We start from the raw sequence: 18,851 nt of genomic DNA on the forward strand, positions 1-18,851 counted from the left end.
AATCGTACTTATCTGGATAAAGCGTCACTATTTAACTTTTTTTTATTAAATGTTAAATGAAACATTTATTAGCAAGTTTAACTATATAATATTGTTGTTGCTACACTGGCATATAAAGCTGATACCAACAGGTAAAATTAGCTAGCTATCGTACACTTGCTATCCGCTATTAAGCTAACCTTGTGCAAGATCAGCAGATAATTGGGATCCAAATAAAATAATAAAGCAACTAAAATATAATACATATAAATAAAATAATAAAACAACTCGGCTGGCTAACCAGTAGCATGCTAGCTAATACAATCGAAGGGGGGGGGGGGGGGGAGGTCAGCTCGACTGGCTAACCAGTAGCATGAAAGTTTATACAGTTGAGGGGGTGGACCAGCTCTGCTGGCTACATGTAGCATGCTAGCTACATCAGCTGGCTAACGAGTAGCATGTTAGCTACATCGGCTGGCTAACGAGTAGCATGCTAGTTACATTAAAATGTATCGAAAGATATTTACTAATCATTACTGAGAAGTTGTTATCTGGGTAAAGCTTCACTATTTAACTTTATTTATTAAATGTTAAACACTTATTAGCAAGTTCAGCAATATAATATTGCTGCTGCTACGCTGGCATATAAAGCTGATACCAACGGGTAAAGCTAGCTATCGTGCGCTTGCTATCCGCTATTGAGCTGACCTTGTGCAAGATCAGCAGATCAGGCTCTGTTGGCTAATGGGTAGCGGGCTAGCTACATCGGCTGGCAAATGAGTAGCATGCTAGCTACATCGGCTGGCTAACGTATTGGGTCCTAAATGGTCCTTCTGTAAGATGACGTTAGAGGGGATAGGATGTATCCGGCGGAATTGGCAGAATCAGACTGGGAAAAAAGGGATAAATAAATAAATAAATAAATAAATAAATAAGTTCCTAAAAGGTTCATTGGATATAAACATCTAGGACAGACCTTAACTTGTTTGGTTTTAGAGGTTCTTCAGACATCTAAAGCAGTTCTTTTAGGGTTCTTTAAAAGAGGCTTTGCTCAAAACAACCCTGTTTGATTACTGCATTGTTGAGACTGTAATGTGTTGGATAAATGCAGCGCTTCAATCCTGAAGGATATCCCTGCGTCCGGTTTGAGTTAATGATCATTTAGGACTCTTTGTGGATTGGAGACACAGGGTTTGAGCTAAGAAGGCATGAAAGCCTTATCTGGTTCCTGCTTCTTGTCAAATGATGTCTACGGCCAATGCTAATATTTACATAGCCATAAACACATGAGTGTCGATTCCGGGCATGGACGACAAAAGCCAAACAGTACACCTCTATTTATAATTCCTGTGAATGTATTAGGCCTTCAAGACCTACACAGATCAGCCATAACATTAGCACCTGCTGATGGGTGAAGTTAAAAAATCGTTATCTACAGTGGCTCCTGTCACTGTCATGTGTCATATTTGGCAATAACAATCAAAACGTTTTTGAAGGTGATGAAGGCGTAGAAGGTGTAAAATGGGCAAGCGTAAGAATCTGTGCCACTTTGACAAGAACCAAACTGTGATGTTCTAGACAACGAACACCTGGACTGTCAGGACATCTCCAAAACATCAGGCAGGTCTTGTGGGGTGTTCCCGGTATGAGGTGGTCTGTACCTACCGAAAGGTAGGTTCCAGGGAAGGATAACTGGTGAACTGTCGACAGGGTCATGGGCACCTCAGGCCTCATTGATGCTTATGGAGGTCCTACCTCTCAACTTACAGGACATAAAGGATCTACTGCCAATAGGACACCTTTAGATGTGACTTGAATGGTCAGATAAAATGGTCAGACTCAATAAAAAGGTCTAATAAACATCAAGTCTTCTGTTCTTCTGATGTGCTTTTGCAGATTTCCATGCCTACGTTCCCGGTGGTGGTGAAGATTGGACATGCTCACTCCGGCATGGGGAAGGTAGGCCGGGAATTCTTCAGCGGATATACGTACTGTGCTGTAATAGCATATTAGTCATTTCTCAGCGGTGATACCTCCTCTTTCCCTCATGACAGGTTAAAATTGACAATCACAATGACTTCCAAGACATCGCCAGTGTGGTTGCCATTACTCAGACTTACACCACTACAGAACCTTTCATTGACGCCAAGTACGACATCAGGGTCCAGAAGATCGGGAACGACTACAAAGCATATATGTAAGTGCACAAGCCTCCATGAATATAGTCAGTGCTGCTGATGATAATGATGGATGACTGAGGTGTTAGAGTCATTGTAATGTTACTCCAGGGTTAACCGACACAAATTTTTTTGTTGTAGCATCACTGAATTTCTCCACACAGTTGAGTATGTTAGAGTCAACGGCTAGATGGAACATCTTAATGATCAGCTGTCGTCAGCAGCAGCACTGATGTAGACACCATATCATCATCATAGTCTGCAAATTCGCAACTGACAGACCTGTTGTAGTATCACTGAATGCTTTTGCAGACATATAATACAGTATATTAAAGCAACCAATTGCAACTAGTTTCTTCAGTCCTCTCCTGCTCTGAGCTGCTTTATGAGCTTTAAGTGCACCATGAGTGAAAAGCACTATATCATTCATGTTGTTACGCCGGAGACGTGAACCAGGGGTGGGTGTAAAAGCAAGAGTCTTTAATATTGAATAAAGATAATCCACCAAAACTGTAATCCAACAAGATCCAAGTCAAAACCAATGAAGTAGAAGAGTGCATGGAAGAAGCGATAGACAAGAAGCGATAAAAAACACATTATACAGGTCGAGAACACCGAACAGCAACAGGTAAGTAAACGCTCAGTATGCAACAATAAACGATGGCAATACTTTGCAACAAGCTAACAACACATGCAGACCTAAATCCAACATCAAAACACTAGACACAGGTGAAACCATTTAGTACTTAGATGACATGGACCATGGAAACTGTCCCTGATTGGATGCTTGAGATTCTGTGACTGTCCTCGAGGAATGAGGGGTACTCTGGGATATGGAGTCCTGCACATCGTCAGAGCGTGGAGGCAGACCCGGGAGTGTAACACATGTCCTCTAAAAACCTGGAAATCTCCTTAAATTTACAGCTGTTTTTTTACATTGTGTCAAAAGTTCATGATGAATGGGCCAATAGAAATGCTAGGAAATGACTTAATTAAAACATTTTACATCAACTTCCTTTTACATTGAAAGTCAACAAGGTCTTACCAGTCTTCTGTTTTCTGTCCTCAAGTCTGGTTGAGTTGAGTTATAAAAAAAGTGTTTTTTTGCGCCACAGCTGTTGCAGATGGTGTTGTATGAGGATGGTGGAGCTATAAATACCTACAGTGTTTGCGAGTAGTTGTAATCAGACATTGAGAATAGTACAGTACAGTGCAGTGAAGTGAGTGCCTCGTTGAATGTGAGTTAATGATTGGCAAAAAGGAGTGATTTGCAGCATTTGGGCGTGGCCAAAGACCATAGTGTGAAGGAAGTAGCTGAATCTGCAGGTGTATGGAAGCTCACGGTCATACGGGTCTACCAGCAGTGGCATGAATCCTCATATATACATATATATCCAATGCTGCCATCAAGTAATCTAGGAAATACCACATTTATGAGAAGTGCACATAAAAGTTGCATTTACTAGCGAGTCATTTTCATTTCTTGATGAGTACCTTCTGAGTTGGGGGTGTGTCAAAAAAAAAGGTTCATAATTGTATTTTAAATTGGTTGTACTTTCCTCATATGTCCAAATGTACTGACTGTTTTCCAGTTGAGGTTAGCCCCAAACACCCCCTGCAGCACTCAGCTACTACACATCCACCAGTCAACCTGCTAACCCCACCTATTATTGTCAGGACACCTCACACAGCTCACAGCTCATGTTCGTCTCTACAGTCTAGCACTGGAGCTGCAAGGCTAGCGTTGCTAACAAGTAACAGAAGGTTATACACCGTCTATGATCTACGCCAGGCATGTCTTGGCTAATCTGCGTCGCATGTATTTTCTGGCTGAACTATTCCTCCAAAGGCCTCAAGGCACCACATGTATTTGCACAGATAATTAAGTTTTGCTCTGTTCTGTTTGACAGGAGAACATCCATTTCTGGCAACTGGAAGTCGAACACCGGTTCTGCAATGCTGGAGCAAGTAGCCATGACTGAAAAGTGAGTGCTGGAGAGTACGATCACATGGCCTGACATCTGGTGAAGCTATATAAGCCTCCTCCCAGCTGTTGAGCGGTACACCTGATTCAGAAATAATGACCCTTTGATTGCGTTTAATTGAGGTCAGCATGTGCGGGACGCTGTGGTTGGGACACTAGAATGCTGGAACCACACCTTGCCTTGTCTGAAGACACTGCGCTCCTCACATGTCCAACAGTGTTGCTGTATTTTTCAGACGTCTGATCGATTCCACATGGCCTCTTATTTACAGTTAGGCCTATACAGTTATCCTATAGAGGGTATAATACCGAGCTGTTTCATCATCATTAGCAGCCCAGAACTTTTCCACATTACAAAATCTAGCTTTTTTAAAGGTTTAAGCTGGATTAGGTACAGGCATTTTGTTATTGAGCTATGGAAGTACTGTAAACGTCCCATTACAATGCCTCACAAAGACAGGAATACTAATCAGAGTGTGTGTGAACATTACAATATGTGACCTGTCTCACCTTAAAATTCACATACGTTCTAATATCAGTGCTTTTACCTGGGAAAAGGTCATTGTACACTTTAGGGGACATCTTGCAAGTCCCCAAATACCATGCAGTCAGAAATTCTGTGGTATTAAATATGCCTGGTGTGTTTTTTTTTTTTTTGTTTTTTTTAACAGACGAAAGAATAAATATGTAGCTGATATTTGTTGATTCTGTTATAACTGACCTGTCCGTGCTCCGAATGGCCTTTTCTGTAGGCTAGGCTGGATAAGCTTTACAAAATGCCGACAATAAATCCAGTCGACCTAAAACGTTATCAAGTTGTGTTAATGTAGGAATAACGCTTCAGTATTTCACAGTTAGCGTGTTAGTTGAAGTTTATCACAGTAGCTCATGGTTTGCTTGGCAACTTGAGGTTTGCGCTTAACGTTGAGGCAATGACTAATGACTAGGCTTAGCGTTTTTTTTTGTGGTTAGCTTGTTTGTCAGTGTGTAGCGCTAGCTAAAAAACAGATAATCAACTAGCTCATTGAGAAATCAGTCGGAATGGATAAGGCTAACAATATTTAAATGACAATATAAAGTTTATAATATTGTACTTTTGTGACTGTGAATTCTCAGATAACCTGAAAAACATGAATATTAGCTTATGAAAATTAGTATTTGCACAATGCTCCTGTCAATCAGTCAACCTCAGAGAACATTGATGGATGACCCTCATTTCAAATACAATATACACTGGAAACTGTAAAAGAGAAATTTATTTGTAAAAATGTAATATAAAAAAGTGAGGGAAAAAAACTAACATGATCAATTATAATAGTAGAAATCTAATTTAGGCCATAAAAAATATAAAAATGATAAAAATAAAAAAAAATCAGAGAGAAAATACACAGATCATAAATAAATAAGAGTGGAAAAATAAAACAATAAAAAAAATATACAATTAATTTCTAAAAAGAAAAGAAAAAGTTAGCAAAAGCAAAAGGTAAAAAGACAAGTAAAACATATTAAAATATAAAATATATCATAAAATAAAATAAATAAAACAGATTTCTGTAGTAAATTTTAGATTGCTGGGGCACTGCAGCTAAAAGCAGATTTTCCCAGTTCAGTAAAACGCTAGATTCCTGAAGTCCACAAGTAAATATCATAAACACAAGAGTATTACAGGCGTATACATCTTATTATAGCTCTACTTTCATAAGAAAATTGAAACCCTAGAAAATCATGATCTCATTGGCCACCATTGTCTTCTTGCCTTCGTTTTTTTAGGTACAAGCTGTGGGTGGATGCCTGCTCAGACATCTTCGGAGGGCTGGAAATCTGTGCAGTCAAAGCCATACATGGAAAGGATGGGAAAGACTACATCACTGAGGTGAGGCTGACTGACAGCGGTCTAACCAAGGGCGATTACGACAAGCTAAGCAGAGATTTACGAGCCTCTCAGGTTTAATTAGGAATGGGTGGCAGCGTTATTTTTACAGTTCCCTGTCTGTCACTCTGTTATTAATATTATTGCAGCACAGCAGTAACAGCTTGCGTGACTCGTTCATACATTATTCCAACTGCGCTCTGAGATTCCCTGAATAATGTACGGAATAGTAATGAATTTGTATGGATGACGGATAGGCTGGATGTTTAATAGGCCTACACTAGACAAATGGACAAATTCTCCAAAGCTCGATGCCGTGCTGCTAGAATATTAAAAAATAGTGTTTATTGCAAACATTTATCTGCAGGCGCCTGTGAGCTGGATGCCAGTTTTACTGGCTGTATTTGGATGAAGCTTGGGGTTTACTCTCATCACGCTTGGACATGCAGAATAACTGTGGTTGTGTATTTTGGTGGGGCAGGACATGAGGCGTTTACCACAGTGATTGTGCACCATTATTCTCAGTGTGTAGACATAGGGGGCGTGAGTTTACGATGGTTTCCGGGGAAAAATCATAAAGCCAGTTCCAGTTTCCAGTTTTTCCTGGGGATTTTAGGGTCTATTTAGATCTCAGACAGCGATTATCGTCATACGGACAAAAACAGAGTAAGCCAGTAATGACGCATTGCTTACTTCAGTCTGTCCTGATGTTACTTACAGCTTTCTTTTTTTATCTTTACGTCAGCTTCTGTCATTTTAACAGCCATAGCATCAGCCAGAACATTAAAACCACTTGCAGGTGAAGAAAATTGAAGAAGTTACATATTGGGCGGCAAGTGAACGGTTAGTTCTTGAAGGTGATGAAGAAATGGGCAAGAATCTGAGACACTTTGCCAAGAACCGTCAGAACCAGTGATGTTCAAGACGACTGGGTCCGAACATCTCCAAAACATCAGGCAGGTCTTGTGGAGTGTTTCCAGTAAGGAGTGGTCAATTCCCACCAAAAGTGCTCCAAGGAAGGACAACTCTAGGTAGGCTCTGGGTGATCCAGTAGGCACCACCACTATCCCGAAAGGGCCTTGCTCACTCTGGCTCCGGCTCCGGCTGCTAATTGCTGGTAGCACTTCAGTCATAAGCTGAAGCCAGAGTCAACTCTTTTTTTTTTTGCACAATTAGTCAGGGGCGTCACATGGGATTGGGGGGGGGGGTGTACTAACAAGGACTGAGGACTAGGGTTAGGGTTAGCTGGTTGATATGAGCCATGGAGGGCCCACCTCACAACCTACGGGGCTTAAAGGACCGGCTGCTAACACTGGTCAGAGGTTTTGTGGAGTCCATGGCTCAACAGTGCAGACCTGATTTGGCAGTTTAATGGGGACCTACACAATATTAGGTAGGTGGTTTTAATGTTATGGCAGAATGGTTTATGAAATGGGTGTCAAGCATTCTAAAACACTGAGCTGGGATCATTACTGTAATTCCGAGCTAATGTTTAGACTCAAGCCACACAATTGGCCCAATTTCTAATCCCATTAGTGCATTTTGTTCTTTGCTTAGAATTGAAAAGCGTGCAGCCCAGCCGAGATTGCTGAGAGGAGGAAAATGGTGGAGTTTTGTGGGTCGTTTGGTTTGGAAGCATCACAGAGAATCAATTTATAGCCTTGTTTTCTTCTCACTTTCATCAACTAGGTCTCAACGTGACACCTCAGTGTGGCGCGTGAGAGTGACACACCACTGGGTTGTGGATAGGCACAGGCATACACCCTCACCCACACACTCACTGTTTACACCACTCCATCACTGGCCCGGCTGCTGACGTCAGAATGTTCATCCTGATTGAACCTTTCCACTTGCTGAGAACGGGAGGACTGGTCTTCGGACTGGTCAGATGTTTCCCTGGAGTACCACGTCCAGGTCAATAATTGTTTGTGGCCTTCTTGTTTATAGCTACTGTAGCAGTGGAGAAAATGCTGCTACAAGCAATGACTTTTTTCAGCTGTCTCTGGAGGTTTCAATGCCCAGTTTTCACCCTGTTTCTACCTGATCTGCACAATTTTGCCACAGTGATGGGACGGCCTCTCATTAGAGGTGATTTATGGAGCGGTATTTGGTAGGCGAAACAACTGCCCGAACACTAATGATCTGGTTCCAGTGGCTCCTGTCAAGTTCCGGTGGGTAGTCGATCAGTTCATGAAGATGACGAAGGAAAAATGGACAAGCGTAAGAATCTGAGACACCAAACTGTGATGTTCTAGACAACGACTGGAGAGTCAGGACATCTCCAGAACATCAGGCAGGCAGGTTCCCGCAGTGGTATGCAGTGGTATGCAGTGGTCAGGACCTACCAAAAGTGCTCCAAGAAAGGACAACCAATGAACCAGCTTACGACAGCTTACAATAGGTGCCCGAGGCTCATTGATGCCAATGGAGGTCCCGCCTCATAACATACATAACGTCTTGAACTTGGTGCCAGATACCACAGGACAACTTGCCTCAAAGGGTCAGAGCTGGCTGTAGTTGGTGGCACAAGGTGACCTAATGTTATGGCTAAAAAGTGCCAGATCTGGATTCTGTCCAGTTCGGCTACAAACAAAGCCCGGGGACCCTCCAGGTGATCCTCACTGCCCTGAGATCTGCAGCGTCATAAGACTCAGGAATTAGGAAACGGAAGCCTTGGTAAACCTTTGGTCACAAGACTTAAAGGTCTATTTTGGAGTGTGTGGTGACCACGCTGACCTCTTGTTGTCCCAGAATGATGGTTTTAATTGAACCTCATCATGACGAGTCTCGTTTCCCAGCCTAAAAAACTGCAGGACATGTGAATGGGAGGCTACAGTCACGATTCCGGAGTGGCTGGTCCCAGTAATCCTGCCCCTCCTCAGGCTAGATGAGATTGGGTTGGACTGTGATGTGGTAAAAGAGATGCTAAATAGATTTCCATTACGAAGGGATGTGGCCATGCTTTTCTTCTGGGGTACCGCAGTGACATAGCTGCCAAATCCCACATCGCAGTCGTGCAGACAGACCATCAACTGTCTGGAAGGTATAGAGCAGCTGTCCTGCTGTAATAACCTTAGAGCCAGCTCGCCTCATTCATCTTCGGATGAGCGAAATCGTGGCAAAAGCTTCCCTCTTGTACGTTTCGCTATGGAGATGATTGCCATGGCGATGTTCAGCTTCATCATGTGCGGCCTCGCTGACACAGCATGGCTGGTCCAGGTTTCCATGGCAACTGTTTTCCGACGTTTCTTCGTGTTGCTTCCTGCAGCCGTCCACTTTGGAGCACGTCCAGTAGGCCTCGCCGAAATTACACGCACGTCTTATTGAGGCTGTGCCTGCACTATGAATGTGATTTTATTGAATGAGTGCTAAATGAGCCATGTTGTATAATATTAGGCACATATGTGATGCTTTTTATGATTTGTAATGATTTTGTAAGGTTTGAAATGTTATATTATTATAATATATTATTAAATATTAGATAATTTTATATATAATACATTATCTAATATTAACATCTGGAATCTTCTGCATTTTAGTCTCCTATGCACAACAACACTGTGTTTTTAGGTGGCTGAAAATGGAGGATTTTAAGAAAGCTCTCCAGAGTGGTGATTTTTGACAACTGTAGCAACTTTTAGAGTATGTTGACATCAGCTAACAGCGGAGTTTACTCTTTCATTACACTGAACATCCTGAACTGATCCAGAGACAGTGGCATCAGTAATACTGCAACTTAAAAAAACACCTACCATCAATTTGTATCTCAATTTTCATTGTTTTTTTCTGGTATTCTGACGTGTTATCGCCCCCTGCTGGGCTGTTCAATTGCATGCTCAATTGAGCATCTTCAGGTCGTGGTTGTGTTGTGTTGGGTGGACGGAGAGATTTTCAGAAACGCTTATGGGGCACATGACCACTTTGGGACTTTGAGTGGCTCAGCAATACAATGCACTACCACTATGGCCCGGGGGTCGCCGGTTCCAATCCGGTGCCACACCGCTTTGCCATCAGTGGCCGGAGTCTGAGAGAGCACAATTGCCCATTTCATTAGGTGGGAAGATGGCGCACTCACCCCTCATCACTCTTTAAGTAATGTTGGCCGGCACAGGTGTGTCTGACAGCTGGTGTGGCTTCAAGTGGAGTTGGCTGGCTTTATTTGTATCGGAGGAGACGTGTGTTAAGTGCTTACCCTCCTCGCGTCGGGAGCATTGCTAATGCTAGGGGAAGCTACGGACAGTTGGGTTAATTTACAGTAAAAAACCTGATTGTAAAATAATCCAAGCAAAACAAGAAGAAATCATTTCTAAACATTGAGAAATCAAATCTTAGCATCTTGAAATAATAAAAAAATAATAATTAAAACAAATTCTCATTCAATGACTTCATCTCGTATTAAGGGCATAGCAATCCATTTAATAATGAAAAAAAGTGCTGGATTAAATTAATATTTTAAGTAGCGCTTTCCAGTTTCCATAGATATAAAACTGTGCCCTATTCCCTATATAGTGCACTACTTTGGGATTCTGCAATTTTATAGTGGTGTAGTGTCAACATTTTCATAGTGTCACCATAAAGTGTACAAACAATGTACACTAAACAGACATAGAATACCCATAATCCATTGCATTGTTGGGTTTGAAGATTCGAGCGCAGCTCCTCTAAGGAAGGCCGATGTTCAGATGGTTTATGTGACGTAGTGATGTGTCCGGAATCGTTCCCTACCTTGGAATTCTGTGGAATTCTGTTCACTATAACAGTGCCCTACTGTTCTAGTGATCTGGATTTTTACATGTAGGGGGCAATGAATAGTAAATGAATAGAATAGAAAAATGTCAGTGTGGGCGGAGCCTAAGACTACCACTGTTTTCAGGACGGACCTGTTCAAAAACAACCTTCGACACTCGACCCAATGCACTGGCCTCAGGTCCAAAGAAAAACTCAAGCCCTTAATCTCATCAAGTAAATATTGCCGTTTCTGCTGAAGCACTAATTCGGTTATCTGGCTCTAGTTACCAGCCTACAGAGATGGTGCAGGAGGCTCCATTCATCAAATCCACACTGATTCTAATTAACCTTCAGAAAAAAATTGACAGTCCAGCCGACGCTGCAGCAGAACAGTGGAGTTCTTTGATATAATGAGAATTTCGTTCTGCTGGATTGTTTGGGCTGAGCAGAGCGCCGTCATAACTGAACCTACACTATGCTGTGTTGTAGACCCTTGTCTGATGTGAGGACACTGAGGATCGTCCAGCCAGTTCAAAGCCCTCAAAGCCCAGCGGAGGCCTAATGTTGCTTATCTTGCTTATGTAACACGCTCTGACAGAGAGAGGCTCTCTCCACATGACCACCAGCCTTTTGGACGTCCTGCCCTCAGCAGCTCTGAGCTTTGACCTTCTCTGAGCGATGCGCGCTATGAAAAGCTCTCAGTCGCAGCAAGATGGAGATGGAGGTCGATGAGGATTTAGAGTCACAGAACTGTAATGATGCTTTTACTGGCTTTTATCCTTTCCGCCCCCGCTTGCAGGTTGAGTATGTGGACAAAGTGAGCCAGATCCTAGACGCCAGATCTTTTACTCTCGGAATTCGCTTAAATGTGGCTGTCGAATGTGGTGCATTCAGGTTCGACGCTTTGATGTCCTCTCAGCATCCACTACAGGCACTCAGTTTAGTCTATTACGACTCCTAATAAGAGCTGGAGCTTCTAAAGCGATTTGTTCCACTTCTGCTCCAAACCATCTAATGAGTTCTCTAATGAGTTCTCCTTTCTACCTGAGGTGCTAAAAAACATAGTTAATGAACTTTGTTGGTACGTGGGAAGCATATACAGCAAGCACAGTGGGCCAGACTTCTGAAGTTCAGAGTGGATCAGTGATCTTAAATGCTACCAATGCTATGGCTTGGGGGGGGTGGTCGTTAGTTTGAATCCCGAGCCATGCTGCTTTGCCATCAGCAGCTGGAGTCAGAGAAGGCACAATTGCCCGTGTTTTCTCAGAGTAAGTAGATGGCGCTCTCTCCCCTCATCACTCTTAAAGCGGTGTTGGCCGGCGTCTGTTAACTGGTGCGTGCAGCACCTTCCTCCAAGTGTGTCGGCTGGCAGGAGATGGGAACGGGTGGTAGAAATATGGGGGGAAATTTGAGGAGGCTCTGAGTGGCCTAAGGGGACTAAGGCACTGGTTCGGTTGCTGTTTAATACTGCTTGCCATCAGCAGCCTGAGCCACAGAGAGCACAATTAGCCTTGCTCACTCAGGGGTGGGTTGATGGTACCTCCTCCCAACATCTTTTCTAGTGTGATGTTGGTCAGCCCAGGCGTCTGTTAGCTGTTGGATCGGAGCTGGGGAGCCACGCTTTCCTCCAGTGATGCTGCATCCTCCGAAAATTAAATCTTAGGTCTTGTACTTGATGGAGGTACTGTAACCTCATCAGGAGTACCAGAGAATAAAGGAAAGCTCACATCTTGAGTAACTAACACACCATGACCTTCTGTTCCCTGTCTACAGGTGGTGGGTTCCTCCATGCAACTGATAGGAGAGCACCAGGCAGAGGACAGGCAGCTGATCGCTGAGGTGGTCCTGGCTAAGATGAGCCAAGTGGCAGCTCGCACGGCCGCTCGCTCTTCACAAAGACCTCCAACTGCTGTCCAGCAGCCACAGGTAACAGTCTTCAGTAGGCTGCTTACCCTTCATACAGCTGTTTATCCTTCATATAGCTTATCCTTCATACAGCTGATTACCCTTCATATAGCTTATCCTTCATACAGCTGCGTACCCTCCATACAGCTACGTACCCTCCATACAGCTTACCCTCTATACAGCTACGTACCCTCCATACAGCTGATTACCCTCCATACAGCTGATTACCCTCCATATAGCTGCGTACCCTCCATACAGCTGCTTACCCTCAGTACAGCTTACCCTCCATACAGCTGCTTACCCTCCATACAGCTGCGTACCCTCCATACAGCTGCTTACCCTCCATACAGCTGTGTACCCTCCATACAGCTGCTTACCCTCCCTACAGCTGCTTACCCTCCATACAGCTGCTTACCCTCCATAGAGCTGCTTACCCTCCATACAGCTGCGTACCCTCCATACAGCTGCGTACCCTCCATACAGCTGCATACCCTCCATACAGCTGCTTACCCTCCATACAGCTGCTTACCCTCCATACAGCTTACCCTCCATACAGCGTACCCTCCATACAGCTGCTTACCCTCCATACAGCTGCGTACCCTCCATACAGCTGTGTACCCTCCATACAGCTGTGTACCCTCCATACAGCTGTGTACCCTCCATACAGCTGCTTACCCTCCATACAGCTTACCCTCCATACAGCTGCGTACCCTCCATACAGCTGCATACCCTCCATAGAGCTGCTTACCCTCCATACAGCAGCGTACCCTCCATACAGCTTACCCTCCATACAGCTGCGTACCCTCCATACAGCTGCTTACCCTCCATACAGCTGCTTACCCTCCATACAGCTGCTCACCCTCCATACAGCTGCGTACCCTCCATACAGCTGCTTCCCCTCCAACAGTTCCAATGTTGTAGGAACCTGGCGCCACCTGCTGTAGAATCAAAATAAAACAACCACTTAAAATTGTGGCTTTTTATAAAAATAATAAGATGGGATATATATATTAAAAAATATAAAAAATAATAATCCATCTGGGTTGTACGCTACATGCGGGGTCTACATGGGATCCATGTGAGATTAGGGTGAACTGCAACAATATAAGCCATTTGGGAAGACCAACTGGGTGCCAGTCCAAAATGTACAAACTCACTCAGAGCCCATTCCCACCAGGAACCCACCTAGCCCACCTCCAACCCATGTGAGCCCCATATGAGCAGTATATGGCTGTATATGACTAACTGTAACCACAGTAGCAGTGTGTGAAACTACCTCCACCATGTTTTAAAGCTGTACTTTAGCCTTGGTAGCTCACACTGTGAGATGTTGATGAAACTACCTCCACCATGTTTGGAGGCTGTACTTTAGCCTAGCTAGCTCTCACTGTAAGTTATTGATCTTCTTCAAAACAGTGCTCTATTACAGCCACCCGGAGGGAGATTCAAATGATATAAGAGTGAATTTCTAAAACATATACACACCCATCATGAGAAACATCTGTCAGATCATTTGCAGAAGGTATTGCTATGATTTGTGTTATTTGCTACAGATGTGCTAGATATACCTAGAGGGCAGAGTGCAGAACTACAACAGAAAAAAAGAACTGTGTCTATTATCTATTCTATGCATGTATATGTATGTGTCTCCACAGAGCTCCGCCTTAAAGGAAGGCCTGCCTGACCCCAACAGGACTCCATCCCAGCGTGTCCCTCCTCAAGGTTGTTTACAGTACATTCTCGACTGTAATGGAGTTGCTGTAGGAGCAAAACAAGTCCAGGCAAAGTGATTTCCCCCTACAGAAAGGCCAGGCAGATGTTTCAGCTGCAGAGAAAAAGGGAACTGCAGATGTTAGTAATTGAAAAGCGATTGGGGTTCAGTTTGGGATTGTGCTCGTCTGAAGTCTTTCAGTTGGCTTTGACTAGAACCTGATTCCACACTCTAAATGGGTTACTTTAACCGGTAATGCTTGACCTTTGATTCCTGGACAAATGCAGCTCTTTAAAAAACATAATTTCCTAGGATGCTCATGTTTATACTCGCCGTAGACGTTTGATTGAACAGGATGTGACAGTTCCTTTCATTCCTGAATCTTAAATACAGTAAAGCTTTTTCTCTCTGAAAACTGAAAACTACTGTGAAACAACGAGAAATATCAAAATTGTCGTTATCGTTTTTGCTCCCACAGTCAGGGTGAATTCACTTCGATTCAGAATCATATTCAGAATACACTCCTGCATGGTTTTTACCTTTGAAACAAAACCATAAAACTTAAAAACTGTAAAAACAAAAGCGTTTCAGAGTCGTTCCGCTCTTCCAGCTGTAATCTCAACGTCTCTGCATTCAAGGAAAGTATCGGCTTCAGTCGCTCCTGATCCTCCCATTCTAACCAAAATAGTTGACACTGTCAAATGTTGATGCAAAGTTCAAATGTTAGCTTTTTACATGTATGAGGGAAAGCCATGCTAGTTAGGTACTTCCCAGCTTTACCTGGTGGCCTGTTAGGCACTTTAGGCAATGTTTATTCCCAAGTACTTTACTGGCCTTAGCCTGGCAGCCTATTGAGTATGTTAGGCAGCGATTATTCCCGTGCTCTTACCAGCTGTAGCCTGGCAGCCTGTCAGATACTTTAGGCAAGGATTATTCCCACATACTTCCCAGCTTTATCCTGGCAGCCTGGTAAGTATTTTAGGCAAGGGCCATTCCCAGGTACTTCGCAGCCTTATATCTTAGCAGCTTGTTAGGTATTTTAGGCAATGAATATTCCCAGACACTTCCCAGCTTTAGCCCGGCAGTCTGTTCAGTACTTTAGGCAAGGATCCTTCCAAGACACTTCCCAGCTATACCTTGGCAGTCTGTCAGGTACTTTAGACAATGGCTATTCCCATGCTTTTCCCAGCTTTAGCCTAACAGCCTGGTAGGCACTTTATGCAAGGATCACTATCACTCCCAGACACGTCCCAGCTGTATCCTGGCAGTCTGTCAGGTACATTAGGCAACAGTTATTCCCATCCAATTCCCAGCTTTAGCCTAACAGCCTGGTAGGCACTTTATGCAGCGATTATTCCCAGACACTTCCCAGCCTTAGCCTGGCAGCCTGGTAGGCACTTTAGGCAGTGAATATTCTTAGTTACTTCCCAGCTTCATCCTGGCAGCCTGGTAGGTACTTTAGGCAACAGTTATTCCCATGCTCTTCCCAGCCTTAGCCTAACAGTCTGTTAGGCACTTTAGGCAAGGATCATTTCCAGACACTTCCCAGCATTAGCCTGACAGCCTGTCAGGTACTTTAGGCAACGGCTATTCCCATCCAGTTCCCAGCTTTATCCTGGCAGCCTGTTAGGTACTTCAGGCAGTGAATATTCCCAGTTACTTCCCAGCTTCATCCTGGCAGCTTGTTAGGTAACGGCTATTCCCATGCTCTTCCCAGCTGTAGCCTGGCAACTTACTGAGTATTTTAGGCAACGGTTAGTCCTAGGTACTTTAGGCAACGATTTTCCTCTAGCACTTCTCAGCTCATCAACTTTTGACAGAGTTGACTACTCTTGTTACTCCGGGAATTGTGCTGGCTTTCATTGGATGAATTTTGCCTTTCAGGACTTTGACTTCGACTTGCGTACCCACTGAACCCCTTCCCATTTAGAAGTGCATGCGTGAAAGGGGCTCACGTCTTGTCCCGATGCAGCGTTCAACTGTACTGTTTGATGTTTTATGTGTTTTCTGGCTGCTTTTTCTTGTAACTTGAGTTTTCTTGAGGCTACCATCGGCAGTTTACACTAAACCGAAATGCTAATTGTGCCTATGCAGGGTGCAGGGATACTCTCCTGCTACTGTTTACACCTATTTTGATAAGTGAGCAAGTTCCTCACTGCCTGGTGACTGCTAGCTGAATAGTTTCGCTGTTGTACATGTGTGTATACTCTAATCGACGGTGTGTGTTGAGGTTTGTGACAGTAGTGGCTTTGTAAGGCAGATGTAGTTCATGTAGCTTTGCATGAGTGACGTTGCAGAAACTGGGAACTGAATGTAATACTGTGTTTCCATAGTGAATGTACATGAAACTCTATAGTGTGCTCAAGTGCAGTCTATTGCCTACCTTTAGTATTGAGACCCTTTGGTAACACCTTACTGAAGGGCAGTGTTCATAACCCCACAGCCATAACATTAAAACCACTTACATAATACTGAGTAGGTCTCAAATCAGCCCTAAATCGTGGATATCTGGCACTAATTCCACCAAATGCCAGCAGCAGATCCTTTAAGTCTTTTAAGGACCTCCATGAGCATCAGTAAGCCTTGGGTGTCCAGTTGTTCTTAACTTCGAAGCACTTTTGGAATGTACTGACCACTGCACACCCCAAAAGACCTGCCTGATGTTCTGGAGGTGTTCTGACCAAAGTGCCAGATTCCTACGCTTGCTTCCTACACATTTTTCCTGCTTCAGCACCTTCATCGCCTTCAAGAACTGACTGTTCACTCGCTGCCTAGTGCGTAGATCCCTCTCGTTGACCGCAGCCACTGGAACCAGTTTATCAGTGTTATTCAGTGTTATTTCCTGTCAGTGGTTTTAATGTTATGGCTGATGAAGAGGTGTATGCAGGCGTCATCCAGCCTTGTGAGCACTGCCTCTTTAGGAAAGCGTTGGCTGTTTCTGACATCGGATTGCTGACGGGAGTTGGAATGAACTCTAGCGAGGCCTTGTTGAGGAGTTTAGCGTCTGGGGGAATTTTGATGAATGCTTTTGGGATCTCTTTTTTAATACGTTCTCTTTTTTGGTTACAACTGAAGCCATCAAGTTTGAAAATGTGTCCAATTTCACCAAAGTCGGTGATCAATATATTCCAGAGAGGGGAACGGTCAAACTAGCCTTTTTTGTACAGATATGATTGACATTTTTAAGCAATATGACTGTTTTGGTGGATATTTTCAATACTAAACACAACAAGAGGGTTTTTTTCCAATAATGAATTTTAATAATCACTGTTAATGACTGTAATCCGTAATGACCGTTGCTTATAATGTACTGTTGGCAGTTTATCTCTCTTAGTTATTTTTACTGCCATTTATTTATACGTTTTAATCAATGTTGTTTTTTATGCAAAAGCATTCAGTGAGATTCAGTGAGTACAATGTCATTCGCGCACTGATGAAGACAAAACACAGTCCATAACAATGAGAAGTCGGTGGCCATTGTGTTTCACTGATTAACAATCTTCACTTTTCTACTTTTCATGCTGTTAAAAGCTATAAACTGCCGTTGTTTGGCCGCATGTTTGGAAGAGCTAAATTACTTGCATGCCGTTTTACCAAAGAGTGGAGAGACAAATGGAAAAGTCAGGTTTTGGTTTGAAATGACACTGGATGTTATTATATTATTATTATTTTTGGAGCTCTAAAAACAATGTCTGGGTTTCCTGACAATACTGCCTTTACAGACTAAACCAACTCCACCTGACATTTCAATACCGTCTCTTTAAATCCAGTACTTGTGTTGAAGGTTTGGACACTTATTTTTGATTGCTCTCGGAGTGTCTGGTACAGACCTATATAGCCCCCCCCCCACCCTCATGTCCAAAGTAATAAAGCTCCCCTTTGCAAGACCTGTATGTTCTGTGTTACTGTATCATATTTTGGTTCCATCATTTCTGCAAGTTTTGCAGACATGCATTATTATGTCTGGTCATTGTGAACCTCTAACTATTACCAAAGCCTTTGTAGGCTCTCCTCATGGACACAAGGCATGAGACTGAACTGTGATAACGATAATTAGCTCTTATCAAGCGACACATCCAATATAAAACACGCCCAGCTGTGGGTCATGAGTATAGTGGCAAATCCAGGTCCAGAAAGTAAAAAAACAGCCTGAGACATTTGTTCTAACTACCTTAACCTCCTGAAGCCTAGGTTTACTATTCTGTTAAATTCAGCTCAATTCCATTGCGCTTTGTGGAGAGTCCCACAGGGTTCTATTGTAGGGCCTATTAAGTTTTCATCTGAATGAGTGAATAAATGAAGCATGGGCCCACTTAAAAGGTGTAAAAGGTTCATGGATCTCCTGCTGCTTTAAGCTTACTCGAGCTGTCCAGGCTGTTCAGGCAAATTCTGGCAAGGTTTTCTGTTTTCTAGACCAGGATTTGACACATCTGTCGAACTCTATACAGCACACAATCACTTTATTTTAATAATGCATGTTTTCCTATATTACTTTAA

At 43.3% G+C, this 18,851-nt stretch overlaps 1 protein-coding gene across 1 annotated transcript in view; it reads left to right on the forward strand.

The window, feature by feature from the left end:
- syn2b (synapsin IIb) overlaps positions 1 to 18,851 on the forward strand; it is an 83,577-nt gene that overhangs the window by 62,032 nt on the left and 2,694 nt on the right. The window contains exons 6-11 of the mRNA XM_072666501.1: positions 1,876 to 1,938; positions 2,034 to 2,176; positions 4,067 to 4,141; positions 5,911 to 6,013; positions 12,512 to 12,664; positions 14,299 to 14,365. Coding sequence (XP_072522602.1) covers positions 1,876 to 1,938; positions 2,034 to 2,176; positions 4,067 to 4,141; positions 5,911 to 6,013; positions 12,512 to 12,664; positions 14,299 to 14,365 — 604 coding nt within the window. The remainder of the gene's footprint in view (positions 1 to 1,875; positions 1,939 to 2,033; positions 2,177 to 4,066; positions 4,142 to 5,910; positions 6,014 to 12,511; positions 12,665 to 14,298; positions 14,366 to 18,851) is intronic.

Source organism: Salminus brasiliensis, chromosome 21 (assembly GCF_030463535.1).
Source record: "Salminus brasiliensis chromosome 21, fSalBra1.hap2, whole genome shotgun sequence".
NCBI lineage: Eukaryota > Metazoa > Chordata > Actinopteri > Characiformes > Bryconidae > Salminus > Salminus brasiliensis.